The 16562-nt window shown below is 47.9% G+C and overlaps 1 protein-coding gene across 1 annotated transcript; it reads right to left on the reverse strand.

The window, feature by feature from the left end:
• Window positions 1-64: 64 nt before the first annotated feature.
• LOC135829254 (angiomotin-like protein 1) lies at window positions 65-6576 on the reverse strand. Its single transcript, XM_065341657.1, has 8 exons — window positions 6535-6576; window positions 5977-6121; window positions 5386-5497; window positions 4890-5022; window positions 3864-4010; window positions 2929-3075; window positions 1355-1410; window positions 65-897 (listed from the first exon to the last, which is right to left on the reverse strand). The coding sequence occupies exons 1-8, from the start codon at window positions 6574-6576 to the stop codon at window positions 450-452; spliced, it is 1230 nt and encodes a 409-aa protein (XP_065197729.1). The 3' UTR covers window positions 65-449.
• Between the last annotated feature and the right edge of the window lie 9986 nt (window positions 6577-16562).

Consider the following 16562-nt stretch of genomic DNA (forward strand, 5'->3'; position numbering starts at 1 on the left):
GCGTTTAAAATTTCAATCCTTGTCATTGTACATTTTGACTCAACAGTATCCTGGTTGCCCTAGGCTATAGACAATAAGTGTGACCGAGACAGTTGTCCTATAGACAATAGGTGAAATTCAACCTATACTGTACACACACACCAGGGCAGACTAGTAGGTGATGTGGCCCAGGACTTGCACGGTCCCGACACCACGATGGCACCGTTCAAGACGCTGGCATGCAAAATGATAATTATGCAAAAATAACTCCTGTACAGTGCGCACTATAATATTATTGATATAGTTCTAGGTGACTGCAGCATGTGCCATGACATCAGAAACACAGCGACGAAACCGGCAATACGCTCTGTTGCCCAACTATAAACGTACCAGTAACGTTACAAGCGACTGTTCAAAGTCAGAGTACTGAGTACATTCTCCGGCATCAAAAGACCGGAAAACGTTCGAGCTTACAGATGTTCAACGCTACCAAATGACGTGCCATTCTTGGAGATTGGCGATAAGGGGAACGAGCTTGAGGAGTCGGGAGAAGCGGCTCTTTCATCATCACCGCCACCGTCATGACCTCCATTGCGGTTTTCACGGTCTCCCGCAGCGGTGGTGGCGGCGGTGGCGATGTCTCTCCCGACCTGCCGCTCATCTTCATCGCGTAGGCGTCGCACGTTCGTCAACTCCTTGCTGAGGTCGGTCATGAGGAAGCGCAGCTGCTTGACGACCGTCTCCAGCTCCACCACGCGCCGATTGGCGGAGAACAGGTCAGCGCTCACGATCTCAACGCGGCGTCGTTGTTGTTCCTGCTGCTGCTGTTGTTGCTGCTGACGATGCTGATCGGACGAGTTGCGCTCATCGGATGTGACGTCGGCCAGTGACTGAGACCGTGTCGGATAACTGCGCAAGCTGAGCGAGCACAAAGCAAACAAAGGCACAGTAGAGCTGTGTTTGCCAGACCCACGTATCAAGCGGAATCCTGTATTGACCGAACACATTTCGTGCACCCAAGTGCTGTGGATCGAACGAATAAGGAGTAAGATACTGGAGTTTAGGAAGTGAGAGCACCACTATCGTCACCAAGAGTCCATAACCCAAGAGTGTGCAACTCTGTACATGGGGATCCACGCGGGCGAATTCCAACATTAACGTCAAAAATGACGTACACGTTCGTTGCGCTTGTACTACTCCCTGGTTCCAAGCACAGCGGAATGCGGAGTTTTGTACGGCTGTGCTTCAGCGGCATGACGTAATGTTGGAATTCCGCCGCGCAGTGGGCCTACAGCAGCCAGACCGTTGCTAGTTGCACACTCTTGCGGGTATGGACTCTTGTCGTCACCCAATGTCACATACAGTACACTCTTACCCGTTAGTGTCCGTGGAAGCAACCAGGTTCAACTCATCCGAGTACAGCTGCCGCCACTGCATCGCAAAGCAAAACACAACATAACCGGTTGTGTACCGGTATTACACATCTCGGCTTATTCCCGCAGAAGCCGACGTTAGTGCTAGGCTTCTATTTGCACCAGCATTCTTTTCAGAACTGGTACAGTCAGACCTCGCATAACCGCACACATACGTTTTCCACAAAAATATCCGGATAGGCGCGGGAACAGGAAAATCGAACACACATACTGTACTCAATCTGCGGACAGCATGCTGTTTCGTTCTTTTTGAACTCATCAGCGCAGCACAGAGAAATGAGGCCGAACCTGATAGCAATGGAAATAAAAATTTCCAATCAGGCCCGAACGTACCTTGCCAGAGTGCTCAAACTGACAAGTCAGTGAGCTCTGCATAACGCAAACAGCAAAGGCACTACCCCACGCAAGAGTGCTCAACTGCTACAAGAGCAGGAGCGAAATACTCAATCTGCGGACAGCATGCTGTTTCGTTCTTTTTGAACTCATCAGCGCAGCACAGAGAAATGAGGCCGAACCTGATAGCAATGGAAATAAAAATTTCCAATCAGGCCCGAACGTACCTTGCCAGAGTGCTCAAACTGACAAGTCAGTGAGCTCTGCATAACGCAAACAGCAAAGGCACTACCCCACGCAAGAGTGCTCAACTGCTACAAGAGCAGGAGCGAAATACTCAATCTGTATGTATACATGGCATAATATTATGCTGAAAATCGGTAACCAACGGTTTTCTTCCGGATGGTGAGGGATCCGGATAAAAGAGGACCGGATAAGCGAGGTCTGACTGTATTTCTATGTAGAGTAATGTCGCGTATAAAAGCAGGCACTTACGGCCGTAAAAGAAGGGGTTCAAACCATGCTTCTATTCAAGTTATGCTTCTATTCGAAACATGCTTCTACGTCGACATCTTCAGTCTACACTGTGCAGTGCACACATTGTCACGTGTGTAGTGTGCAAGTACATGATGCATGCATGCTTCTATTCAAATCGTGGTTCTGCGTCACGGCGCGCTTCAAAAAATCGGCTTCTATTCGAGTCATGCTTCAATATGGGTCATGCTTCAATATGGGTCATGCTTCAATATGGGCCATGCTTCAATATGGGCCATGCTTCAATATGGGTCATGCTTCAATATGGGTCATGCTTCAATATGGGTCATGCTTCAATATGGGTCATGCTTTTATACACGACACTAGAGCATGTCAACACTGAGACCAGGCTACTGTGACGATATGTATCTTGAAAATCAGGCTTGCATTCAAAAACACGCACCCAGGAGAATGAAAGAAGAGCTAGGAGAATGAGAAAGAGAAGAAAGACAGTGGGACCATAGTCGTCGGGAATTGAACCCGCAACCTGTCGATTAGAAATCGACTGCACATACCACTGCACCATATGGGACACACACAACCACACAGGCACACACCCACACACAAAAGATCTATCACTATGAACGCTGGGCCTCGCCAGGTATTTTAAACACACCACTGTTAAGAAAACATTCACATTCACACTTACCTTCACCACATCCTCTTGGAGTTGCTGAATGTGACACTCACGCCGACAGAGAAGTGCCTCAAAGTCGCAGATCTGCTGTGGAGTTACGTTACCCGGAGGTTCAGATGGCATACCGTCAGGGGAGTAGGGCTGCTTGCAGCGTTCCAGCTACATAGCAGTAACACAGGAGTAATTCTCGTTAGCAGTAACATGGACAGAACGAACACACATAAACAGGTCAACCTAGATGGACACAGACAACAATTACACAAAGGAGGGGAGGGGGGGGGGGACTTTCTTACATTCTCGCCTCAGTATGTATGTACTTCATCCTGGCTGTATAGGGGAAACTTGGCCTTCTCACCTGTGCTGTGGTGTGGGCTCCCATTGACACTTCTTCCCTTCTTCGGAGCGAGAGGACTTACACCCTTTCAGCGGAATGCCCTGTATATACAGGGGCGTCGGAAGGTAATTAAGTGTGGTACGGTCAGCCATCTGAAGTACAATATACTCGTGGGGGAGGGGTTGCCGAGCCGAAACTTTTGGAAATTTAGAGCCAAAATCAGTTCATTTTATTGATTCACAAGGAACTTGGGGCAAATAGTGGTACGGTCAATACCGTACTGACCGTACCGTGTGCGACGCCCCCTGATATAACTGCTCCTTTGTAGCTGGAACAGTATCATTGTTAAGTTACCTGATGATGGCCATGTGCCGAGGGGGGGGGAGGGGGGGGGGGGGCTGGCATTATCCAGCAAGCTAAATATATAAAGAGAGGAGAATTAGGGGGGGGGGGAGAGAAGGATGGAGGGATAGACAGTGAGAGTGAGCGAGAGAGAGATAGATAGATAGAGAGAGAGATAGAGGGAGATAGATAGAGAGAGAGAGAGAGATAGATAGAGAGATAGAGAGATGAGATCTGAGAGTACGGCAACGAGAACACTTGTAATACCTACCTGAAGTCGTAGCAAGTTGACATCACTCTCCAGCCGCTCGCGCTGCTGAATATCCAGTGCATCTTGCCTGGTGGAAACCTCTCTCAGCTCCCGCAGGGCAGCTTCAAACTCTCGGATGGGAATTGCCTGTGACACCTGCCTTGTGAACTAGAGGAAACGAAAACACCGAGAACCAAGGAGAGATCATGATTTAACTACCTTATAAGCAAGCCCTATAGAATTATCGGAAACATTTATTTATATTTGAGTAAGCGGTGAGCCGACAATTGTTGGACACACTTTTTATCAATTATGTCGAAGAAAATGGCGTTCACATACTATAGGCATTTATACGTTTATACACAACATGTGGTTGCCATCTTCAGCCCCAGCACCACATACACACACACACACACACACACTTGTACTTGCTCACTGCCAAAGCTGGTCACATTGGTCTCCCCGGGAGAGGGGAGAGAGACTCAAAAGGAATCTTGGAAAGATGACACAATTGGCTATTGAACCGCCCAACGGCTGACACCCCCTGAAATGCCCAAACTAGGGTGGATTTGAAATGATCCCACTTATGGGCTGACCACACCTCAGTAAGTGGGTGAGGACAAGGTGCAGAAAAAGGATTGACGGCATCAGGGTATCCGTCCCGGGATCCAACTGCAGTTACCCCTGCCCCCAGTGAAGGTAATACTTGGTACTAGTGTGGGTGGCTAAATCAGAGTGGATCTGATATAAGCTTCACTAGCACCATTGATTACACAAGAGTTAATCTAGCCAGAAGCAGTCCATGGTCAACAGGTATGTATACTTCAAATAGAAAGTATATGAACCCTGAAACCAACAAAGGTGGTAGGTACAACAACACACCTTCAAGCAGCCGAGCCTGTTGGCACCAGACCCAACAGTATCTAGCATAAGTGTACCCACCAACCAAACTAGCTGGGCACACACACACACACACACACACGCACACACACACACACAAATACACACACACACACACACACACACACATTGAGACTTAAGACTGACCTCCTCATTGACACGCTTTAGCCGTGCATCACTCTCAGACACTCGTGTCTCAAGTTGCGGTATCACCTGCCCTTTCTCTCCAAGGTCCACAATCTCATGTCGAAGCCGATCACATTCCTCCTGGCCAGTGTGCCTGTTGGAGCATTGTTACGAAAGCAAAAAAAAACAGGAAAAGACTTTAGGGCGAGCTTATCGGCAAGGTGGAGATGAAATTTGAAAATGGTTTTCGGTGAATCTCTGGAGAATAGCCTTGTACGAACAGACACAAGTAAGTCGGAATTGCAATTGAGTCCAAATCTCTCTCACTCTCTTTCTCTCTGTCTCTCTCTCTCTCTCTCTCTCTCTCTCTCTCTCTCTCTCTCTCTCTCTCTCTCTCTCTCTCTCTCTCTCTCTCTCTCTCTCTCTCTCTCTCTTCTTGCTGGCTCTGTCTGTCTCTCTTTCTCAATCTCCCTTGAAGAACAGGAAACAAATGCATCATTCAGTTCACAACTCACACTGTGCAGTTAAGGTGTGTATGATACGGTCACGCCGCATCAGCTCCTCCATCATCTCATCCCGGGCGTGCAGCACAACCGAGTCAGTCTGCCGCCGCTCATCTTCTAGCTTGGCTGTTGATGGCAACAACCCGGCAAGGTCGAAGAAGAGGAACGGGAAAGTACACATCAAGAGAATAGGAACGTCAATAGGGCATGCTCTTTGCTTTATATTTATTACAACATCTCAAGACTCGGTGGAAACACCGGCCAATGTGAAGAGAGTGGGTGATTGCCAACCACGGCGATAAATAAAAGTAAGGGGAGGGAAAAAGAAACAGTAGCAAAATGAACAGCAACAACAACTCCGTAAAGAAAGATAATGTCTAATAAAAACAGGACGGACTTTAGACCCACTACAGTTCTGATCAATGAAATCCAATTAAGCACGCTATTGGGTGCGATGCACTGGGGTTACGCTATATTGTCTCATGTGTTGTGAACTTCCCAGGATGTTTTCGCTCCCCTTTTACACAACACAGAGCGCAAGAAGCACTTTAAAACAAAAAATCAACTGCAGCTTCCACCTAGGATGGACACAGATCCTCACATACCCTTCAGCTGTTTGTTGACCTGTTCTAGTCGACGGCAGCGGTCCTCCAGCCGGGTGCGGAATGCCTGCTCCAGCCTCTCCTGCTTATCTGTGGACTGCTGCAAGATGTCGTGCTGTTCGCGGATAGAATCGAGATCCCGCTCAAACTAAAGGTGCAAAAACAAAACATGCACACATAATAATATAATTGTGAAAAGAAGAAGGACAAAATGTTACGAGTTATGACTACCTGTCCACCAACGTTTTCACAATTATTTAATTGGCTCACCATCCGAGTTACATAATTATATACACACCCATAACACACATAAGCACCCCCCCCCCCCCCCCCCCAAATAACCATAATATCCACGCCTGGGTGTGTGTATATACTATATAGACAGCATTGCTACCATACAACATCCACACACTCGTGTCAACTCACTCACACATGACACCATGCCCTGAACTAAGATGGTATAAACGCTGACCAGAAAAGATGTAGGCAATTGATGCACACTCCTCTGTTCTATGGAGCTGCAGCCATGCCAAAGAGAGCATTTTACCCTGTCAAACTGACCATAGTACTGGCCATCAGAAGGAAGACAGAGATTAACGGCATGGGTGGGAAGACACATAGGAGAAGAAAGCGAGCGAGAGAGAGAGAGAGAGAGAGAGAGAGAGAGAGAGAGAGAGAGAGAGAGAGAGAGAGAGAGAGAGAGAGAGAGAGAGAGAGAGAGAGAGATATAGAGAGAGAGAGGGGGGAGGGAGAGGGAGAGAGAGGGAAAGGAGAGAGAGAGAGAGAGAGAGAGAGAGAGAGAGAGAGAGAGAGAGAGAGAGAGAGAGAGAGAGAGAGAGAGAGAGAAAAAGAGAGAGAGGGGGGGGGAGGAGAGGGAGAGAGAAAGAGAGAGAGGGGGGGGGGGGGAGGGAGAGGGAGAGAGAGGGAGAGAGAGAGAAAGAGAAGAGAGAGAGAGAGAGAGAGAGAGAGAGAGACAGAGAGAAGAGAGGGAGAGAGAGAGCGAGAGAGGGGGGGGGGGGAGAGGGAGAGGGAGAGAGAGAAGAGAGAGAGAGAAGGAGAGTGAGTGAAAGAGAGAAAAAGCAGACGGACAGACACACAGACAGAGTGGATAAAGCAAGTCCCATGCTCCACAGTGTACACATGCCTTCTTAGCTGCGCCAGTTTGGCTGTGAGGCTGGCAAGCTCCTGGCGCAATGATACATTCTCCTCACCACAGCCTTACTTGCTCTCAACAGCAGGCGGCAAATCCGAATCGATCAGCATGCCCGGCAGCCCCTCATCGGTGCCTCCCCTGCTAGCGAAGTCCGGCGTTGAACCTCTATGCGTGGCAGCCCCGGCTGCAGAACGTCACGTATTGAAGTGGAGCACGGTGATGGCCGTGGATCAGAGATGCAGCGCTGAAATCGGCAATCGAGTACGACGGGGCGTTGGCGACAAAGCGAGAGTCCTCGCCTCGGCTGTGCACGGGCCATGGTTCGGGTTCAGTTGCCAGTATACTCCGTCTCACTTACTTCATCCCTGGAAAAGAGATAACAGAAAGAAAGCGTGTCTGATGATCTGGCAGGCATGTAATCGACTCACGCGATCTGACGACCACTTCTAAATTTGAACACACCACACACCATGTTATCAGATGGAGATATGTGTGCAAGGAGACATACCATATTACACGTGAGTTCATTGCGCAGCACTGTAGGTGAATCCTGTGGCGTGTGTAAGCCTCGTATGATACAGTACTGGGCAGAGAAATCCAACCTCTTGAATGAAAGCAGTGCCGTGTTTGAGTGCACAGACCAGTATGTGTAGTGCTAGGGCTGCGTAGTGCATGCCCGGCAACGCTATTTTATTCTTGAGGTTGGATTTCATTTAGGGCCAACACTCTAGTTTACCAGGTATGATGGTTACAGCATAGCATGCAGGAACACTGTTTTCCCGTATGTCACATGACTGTCGCCTTGGAGTCGACCAATGACAGATCAAATTACGCGGGCTGGAAAGCGCGATCCTGCCTGCTGAATGGTGATGGAACTAGTTCCACTGCCCGTCGTGAAGTGACGACGGGCAGTGGACAGAATCCACTGCCCGTCGTCACTTGACGACGGGCAGTGAACAAAATTCACTTATGAGTCTACCATTTCAATGACAAGCTTCTGTGGTCTGAAAGTACATGCAAAAGTCATGTACTGTAGTCCGTGTACAATGGTGTACGGTTGTCGAAGTCACTCTCAGTCAGCTCACAGTCATAGTCACACAGGTGTACAGGGACTCGAGTCACAGAATAGTTCATGTAAACTCAAAGATTGTGAGTGATCTCCTTGCGACCTCGGCTTGGGTGCATACGGGAAACACGTTCCAGTCACTCATACTCGGCCAGTACCGCTGTTCATCCAGCCCTTGCCGCTATCGCGGCGCGGGCTGGATTCCGCGGTACTGCCCCTCGTACTCGTGCAGGAACCTGTACTTCTTCCATACGGTGTGCCCTCCGCATTGCGCTACGCTGTTACTGTCGTACATGTATACTGCAGACTAGTACGGTTGTGGACATTGAACTCCGCGGAGAACGTCAAGCGCTCGCGGGGCGCTGGCCTTTCACCCGCCAGCACTGCTGCTCCATTATTGCAGTGTATGAGAGAACTACAGTGGCTGTACTCGCTACGGCAGTACGGGCGCCAGCCCGTCACTCCACCGGATTCCAACATACTTGAGACCACTAATGTGAACGAACATTTCATGGTAACGTTTTAACGAATATATAAAAGTCGTTTAAAACATTTGAAGTTGTTATGTGCAAACGATATGTCCCTGTACAGTCATTTGCCGTTTCGAGACAGAATTCGTTAGAATTTCACCTCGCTAATCCACAAAAATCAGGAGATCGTTAAAATAATTGGTCTTACAGTACAAGGCATTAGTACGCATGGCTAAGATACATGCACTAAAGACCAGATCACCGCTCACCGCTGTGCTGGTTCAGTGCCACTGTGGATTAATAATGACAAGAGACCCACTCTGTCATGATGTACTCAGGGGTCTCAGAACCGGCGCGGCAGGTTCGGCCAAAGACGCACCAATGATTTCGCCTGCAGAACCCTGAAGCAATAACGTATGGGCTATTTGGGCCCAATTTTCCAAGCGATCTCCAACGGAGAGAACCCCCGGACCACCGCCTCGTCATAGCCGCACCAATGTGTCGAATACCTTCCGACGCCCTGGTACTACATACATGTACCACGCGCGTAGCCCGCATAGGACGCCGGGGGGGGGGGGGGGGGGGGGGGAGGGGGTAGGTGCACCCCCCCCCCCTAAAAATTTCGACCTAGTTTCAGCATGCACATAATGGCCATGAATGACATGCACCAGCCATCCTACACGTATGCGGCCGCGCACCCCCCCCCCCCCCCTAAAAGGGTGGCCAGCTACGCCCCTGCGTACGCACACCGAGATGCAGATCCTGCACACTGAACCATGGAACAACACTCTCAGGTTCAGCCTGTCTTCAACAATGGCCCTAGCCGTGGGCCGGTGAGCATACGCCATAACCAGATAACACCCGCCTCAGTTCAATCACACCCGTACACACGCACACACACACACGCGCACACACACCATCCAACCCCCCCCCCACACACACACACACATACGCGCACATGCACATACATCTGTGGCAGCAGAAAGAAACAGTGGGCTAACGATATTTCAGCCATTCTGCAATTTCAACGCCAACTGCACGTGAAAACTCGTGGAAGGACAATGTAACTTTGTCCCGTGTGAGGAAGGAAACTCTGAAGCACTGGGCTTCCGATTGGGGCCAGACATCCATAGTGGATCCCAACGGTTGAACCCCGTTTACAAGTGTTTGGTGTCCGCCTCGCAACGTAACTCGTAACGTACCGATATTAGATAGTGGTGTCCACTCTATAATTTTGAATGGTTATAATTTACAACAATTTTACAATTCGCACATCATGACTACTTACCACCTGCCACCTGCCGGCCAGAATCGAAGTACCGAAACACCGGCGTTGTAGATTGGCTGATGTTTTAGCACACGCGCTGTGCACTCCGTCGCACGACGTGCTGGAATGGCCAACGCGCTAAGGCAACCCTACAAGGCGACCCGCGATGCCAAAGGGAGAAAGGGCACCACATGTATTACCGTCCTCACTGATGCACGGGCGCTATCGTCGTCGCGTCGTCCTATCACGGTTCTAAGTGTTCAGCATACAAGGATTTGGCTAATGACTATGTAGTAATGAAGATCCCGGATTCCAGAATGTAGAGCCTTGCGATCGTCCCCAAAACCAAAAATGTTTATACAATTAATACAACCGTATAATAATAATAGTACGCTGTAGTCATGGTAGTAGCATGATAGTGTAGTACTAAAACTGAAGTCACGAGTGAAATCTTGCGATCACGGCGCTTCTGTTCTAGTTCTACAACATGACCATTGTATGTAGTAGATCTGCTATAAATACCTAATCAGTATCTGTCAACCCAAACTACGAGTACATGACATGATTGTACAGTAAAACCTGTCAAAGCGATCACTCGGCGGATCGGATACTAGTACTAGTAACTTCCCCCTGGATAATGCGACCACCTGTCCCAGACGACCACTGCAGCCAGGACCAAGGGATGATTACAGTATTTCCAGTCAACGACCCTGGATAAGGAGACCACCTGGTAACACTGACCGCACTTTGAAGGTCCCTTGAGCAGGGTGTACTTGTCTTAGCCTTGTCTAGGCAAGTAAGTACTAGTAAGTAGTTTCACTGTACATGTACATGTACATGTACTGAGTCTGTGCTGGACACGGAAAATTGGAAATCCAGTTGATTGACCGGGGCCGGCGCCCTCAGTGCGACCGGATTTCCAGGTCCACGACAGTAAGTAGTGATAGTGTACAATGTACATGATTGTAGTACGGTGTACGGTGGAGATTGAATTATAACGACACTCCTTCGGGAGAGAACAAAATGTCCCTATTCGATCTGTCAGTCACTAAACCCGATCTTCACATTTTAGTATGCAATATGTACATGTACATGTATATCAAAATGACAGAAATGTATTGCAGATATGCATGTGCATGATAATTATTATGATGCATATGGATCATAATTATTCACTTTGTTGTACTTTATGGAGCCTCAAAGTTCGGAAAAATTGTGCGTTTTTCGTACTTGCAAGTGTGGCCATACATGTACATGTATGGCAAAATACATGAGTATCTCCATAACAAGGTGTCCACACATGCTAGAGATCAACATGGAAAAGAGAAAACATTTACATGCACATAATTCTTGTATTTCGCTCTGTCCATAGCGGCACATGTAGCTCTCTCCTAAAAGAAATTTTCCATACCCGCTCCTCCAGTGCACATACTACTGCCGTCACTAGGTCCCAAATCTTTTTTTCTCTGGCCTTGCCTTCTGCCCACACTAAAGCTGGTTTTTCTCGTCTTGGCTACATAGGTTCTGATCGGTGGAATATGCTGCCTTCCACTGTTCGCTCTTGTACAGATTATCGCCCATTTGTTCGTTCATGCTTAACCTTTCTAGGGGCTCCCGTAAGAAGACCATAGGTCTGTGGGAAACACCCTAGTAAAATAAATAAAATAATAATAATATATTAACTGGTTTGAGGGAAAGAGACAAACGGGAAAAGTCTGAAGAAAAAATTGACTGTCACCACCAGGACCCGTAATAATAATAATTATTATTATGTACTTCTTCTATTCATTAGTTGACTTCTTTTGTAAAAAGATTTTTCATTGCCAAATTAGTTTGAGTTAGCATGTTCAACTGTCTTCCTAATCGACATACTCGTCCAACCGATGTCAACCTCACCCTGCGAATAATCTCGCCACACTTGCTTAAATATAACTGGATTCTTCCCACCCGTCCTACACGCAATCCCTGCACTTTGCCTACATGTAGGCATGGGCGGGTAATGCTAGTTATTAGCTGCGGTAATGCCAAAGGCAATGCTCATAATATGAGGATATAATGCCACTTATGATGCTCACACTGACGTTAAATAAACCAATCCATCCACACTACTCCATAATGCCAGTTTGAAAGTTGGAAAAGTCTTGGATCAAGGCCAAAGCGTAGAAGAAGAAAAAAACTTAAACAGCAGTGAAGAAGCTTCTATTAACAATCCACTGAGAAGATTGATTTGCAACGTCAGGTCTCCGGACAAAGCCGGACGGGCTCAGATGCACGATTTTCGGAACTGGACCTAGCCAGCTTCATGCATGACACCGTTGTCGACCGACAATTATGCTTGTATTGCCAATTTTGCGTGCGAAATGGTGTTATAATGCCAGCATTATGCCACCTAGAAAAAGGGACTATAATGCCAGCCATAATGCCAGCCATAATGCCAGCCATAATGCCAGCCATAATGCCAGCCATAATGCTAGCATTACCCGCCCATGACTACCTACATGTAAAGCCCGAACATCAGCTTCTATACCAGATCTCCGTTTTTCGCTGCCTATTCTCTCTGGATGGCCCTGCCTCTATCAGTAAAATCGTCTTGTGTTCTAAATGATTTCAAGGCCAATATGAAGCTTGTGTTCTAAGAACTGCTAATTCTTCATCCAGAAGATTTGTTTCTCTTCTCTTTGCCTCGCCCTGTGTAGGTTATTGCCTCCAGTAATTTGTATTTTTTCCTTTTCTTTTTGCATTGTTTTTGCTTACTGCCATTGCCATAGCTGGAATAGCGCAATAATGTACATGTACAGTACACAGAGTCAGTCTGCGGACTAGCCGTCAATATCTCGTCTACCCCGGGATACCTCATATTCATAAAGGCTGGTTCACTCGCATCTTCTGCTACATGTACTGTATCAGTGTGGGAAAGAACTTTGGAGAAGACGGGTTCGAGCATACAATAATGTATTGCCATGATTTCTACCCTTCTAATCGTTGAAAACACTATTTGCATGACCTCCGAACCCTTTACCATGCAGACCACCAGCACTGATCAGGTGTATTGTACACAATTGTGTAGCCTACATACTAGAACTGTTGTACAATCATGTACATGTGGTTATGCTCCTACCTCCGAAAAGATGCCAAATTATGCTCCAAATTTTCAACCACCAAATTATGCCAATAATTATGCCGGCATAATCCGCCAGTGCCTAGCAGCAAGCTTCACCACTGCTACATGTACTAGCTCCGAGAACAGTCATTATAATAATAATTATTATAAATGAAGTTGATTGTTCCAACTAGGAACACACGCTTCTTGCCGAACTTGACACTTGACTGACTCACGACTGCCATCCGGAGCACACGAGGAGCAAGTCGCACCTTCCACTCGGCAAACCTGCAAGAAAGCACCACTCCCTGCTCAATACACGGTGTTTCGGGGAATTCACCCCTCATCAGTTGAGCTTGAGTAGGCTGAGGAAGATTGTGCCTGAAAAGCAACACTTATAATACTGCTCTCCAGGCCAAACCATCACCAGGGATACAAACTTACAGAGACGCTTTGTTTCCAGCGCGACAAACACCTCGTGAAGCTCCAGGTGTTTGTCGCGCTGGAAACAAAGCGTCTCTGTAAGTTTGTATCCCTGGTGATGGTTTGGCCTGGAGAGCAGTATTATAAGTGTTGCTTTTCAGGCACAATCTTCCTCAGCCTACTCAAGCTCAACTGATGAGGGGTGAATTCCCCGAAACACCGTGTATTGAGCAGGGAGTGGTGCTTTCTTGCAGGTTTGCCGAGTGGAAGGTGCGACTTGCTCCTCGTGTGCTCCGGATGGCAGTCGTGAGTCAGTCAAGTGTCAAGTTCGGCAAGAAGCGTGTGTTCCTAGTTGGAACAATCAACTTCATGACTATTACCGCCGAAGTCGCAACTTCTAAGTTCGTATTATAAATGATTTGCATAAACATCTTACTGGCCGTACTTTCTGATCCAGCTCTGGCTTGACAAGGAGCTGGGTCTTTCGTGAGTTGGTGAAGTATCCGTATTGCTGTTAAAGTGAAGTGATCGTTGCTTGCAGCTCGTCTCACCGCAACCTGATCTGGCGCAGCCCAAAAGAACGGTTGCACAGGTATGCCACGGCAAATGTATGGAGAAAGCAAATCCCATACGGAGATCGGGCTCAAAGTCCACTGTACACAAACACAGAAGGGTAAAGAAGGGAAAATAAAGGAAAGAGAGAGAGAGAGAGAGAGAGAGAGAGAGAGAGAGAGAGAGAGAGAGAGAGAGAGAGAGAGAGAGAGAGAGAGAGAGAGAGAGAGAGAGCGAGAGAGAGAGAGAGAGAGAGAGAGAGAGCGAGAGCGAGAGAGAGAGAGCGAAGGAGCGAAAGAACGAAAGAAGTATCTAGCATATCTCTAGCTTGCATACGATAAGCCAAACTTGCCAAATCGCCAATAAGTATTGTACATGTACTTGTATGCTCACGTTGTCATAGCGACCAGGGCAGTGATGACGCACATTCTGTTTAGCTCCGTGAGAGAAGGTCGATCACTGCAGAATTTGGTCATTTTCGACTGTCTCATTGTATTCACGATGTGAAAGAAGGGCTGTGTTCAATGCTGTTAGTGCCGTGAACTGTTTATTGGCCTTCTCCTGCATTCCCCTAGGCTGACTGTAGCCTACGACATGGTTCCTCTAGGAGAAGATGCTTGGTATTCGCCACCTCTCCGGAGAATCTTTCAGCAAACTTTCGAAAGGTACGAAATTATTTCGTTCTTCAATCTCCACCAACCGTCGTCTCACCTGGCTTCAGAAGATGTTACAAGAGATAGGAGAGTCGCCAGGAAGAAGCATCACATCCAGCTTCAGGAAGTGGGAAGAGCAAACGGCATAGTCCTTGGTTGGGGTAAATGCTGAACGTCTGATTCGTCCCAACCAAGATTTCAGCACTTTGTTCCTCACTATTCGCCAGTCTGCTCATGTCTTCGCACTCCAGCTTTCTCCTGTCGGTGTCGCGTGACTCGCGTCCCAGTACACCACCGAGAGGACTACTAATAAACAGTTCACGGCACTAACAGCATTGAACACAGCCCTTCTTTCACTTCGTGAATACAATGAGACAAATTGAAAATGACCAAATTCTACACTGATCGACCCCCCCCCCCCCCTCTCTGACACTGAGCTAAGTAGAATGTGCCTAATGTTTTTTTAACTGAATACCACAGAACCATCCGAAGCTACACAGCGGGGGTGGTGGCATATTGGATGGAAGTGGGGGCGGGGCAAAAGTAACTCCTCCGACCAAAGGTCTCGGATTCATGCGCGCCGATACGTAGGAGAAAAGAAACATGTGCATCCAAGAGGGAAGCACGGGCTTTGCAAACGATAATGGGGATAATTTGAGATTGAAATAGGACAAACTATAGTAAAGCAATGCACTGTGGAAATAGGAAGATGGCGAGAACTGATAATCGCATAAGGTACGATGACTGGGAGAGACCAGCTAGGTTTAGGCTGAGCGAAGGGGATAATCAAAGAGGGGTAGAACCGTAGAAGGGAGCTGGGCTGCGTCATCACTGCGCAGATCGCTATGGCAACGTGAGCATACATTTGGCGATTTGGCAAGTTTGGCTTATCGTATGCAAGCGAGAGCTATGTCATTCGAACCGATATCAAATTGTCTTTTATCTGAACCCTACTTGAAAAATCGATGCACTTGTCCAAAGAAAGAGGGAGCAGCGGTGAGAGCCTAGAGGTGAGACACTGAGAGCATGCCTCAGAGTCTATGAGGGGTGAGCCAAATATTGCCCTGCTAGCACTATAGTAGGCGTGTGTTCGCCGTCAGGCAAGCGATGACACATACATGTACGCAACCTCCGTGACTGTCGCATTAGCTGCCACGAGACCAAGGAGGTAGGTCCAGTGGCGAATCGTTCACCTGACCTCACATTGTGAGAATCAACACTGCTTGGAAAGTAGCAGTTCGAATGTCTATTGCAGTATTGGAGAGAAAATAAAAATATAAAAGCGCTGTCATGCTACCGTTATCGCATACAGTAGCTACCGGTGTGCGATGCCAGACGTGAGTGCAGGCAGGTGCGAGAGGAGGTAGGGATCCTCGCGCCTTTTCGGGACTGTCACTTGGTTGTTTGGGACGAGTGACTGATCGCGTGGTCTAGCTCTAGAATTTTGCAGACCAGACAGTTGGTTTGAGACGCCGCGCCACCGCGCTAAATCGATCCCTGGACTGGTACTACTACTAGTGGTAGCTCCCTAGATCCCTGTCGAACTGTCCTGGCCGTAGACCTCATCTACACTCGTACTACAAGTATCTCCACGATCACGGAAAGTCGTCATCTGGTCATGCCATTCACACAGTCATAACTGCTCCGATCCGGGACCTATACTGGCTATAGCGACTAGCGCAGGTCTTCTCTCTGTTTGCAAAGCTCCACACAACTAGGGCTCAAACGGTCACGGTTTTACCCCTGACGGTTAACTGCTAAGCTAACGGTCGGTTAACCGGTTATAACCTATAAGCCACGGCAATCCTGCGGACTCTTTTTTAACCGTATATTTGACTATACTCATTCAAAAAATGTACCCTATTCAGTACAACGCACACTTGTACATTCTCTTGCATGCTCATT

The sequence above is a fragment of the Sycon ciliatum genome, chromosome 13, assembly GCF_964019385.1.
Source record: "Sycon ciliatum chromosome 13, ocSycCili1.1, whole genome shotgun sequence".
NCBI classification, from domain to species: Eukaryota; Metazoa; Porifera; class Calcarea; order Leucosolenida; family Sycettidae; genus Sycon; species Sycon ciliatum.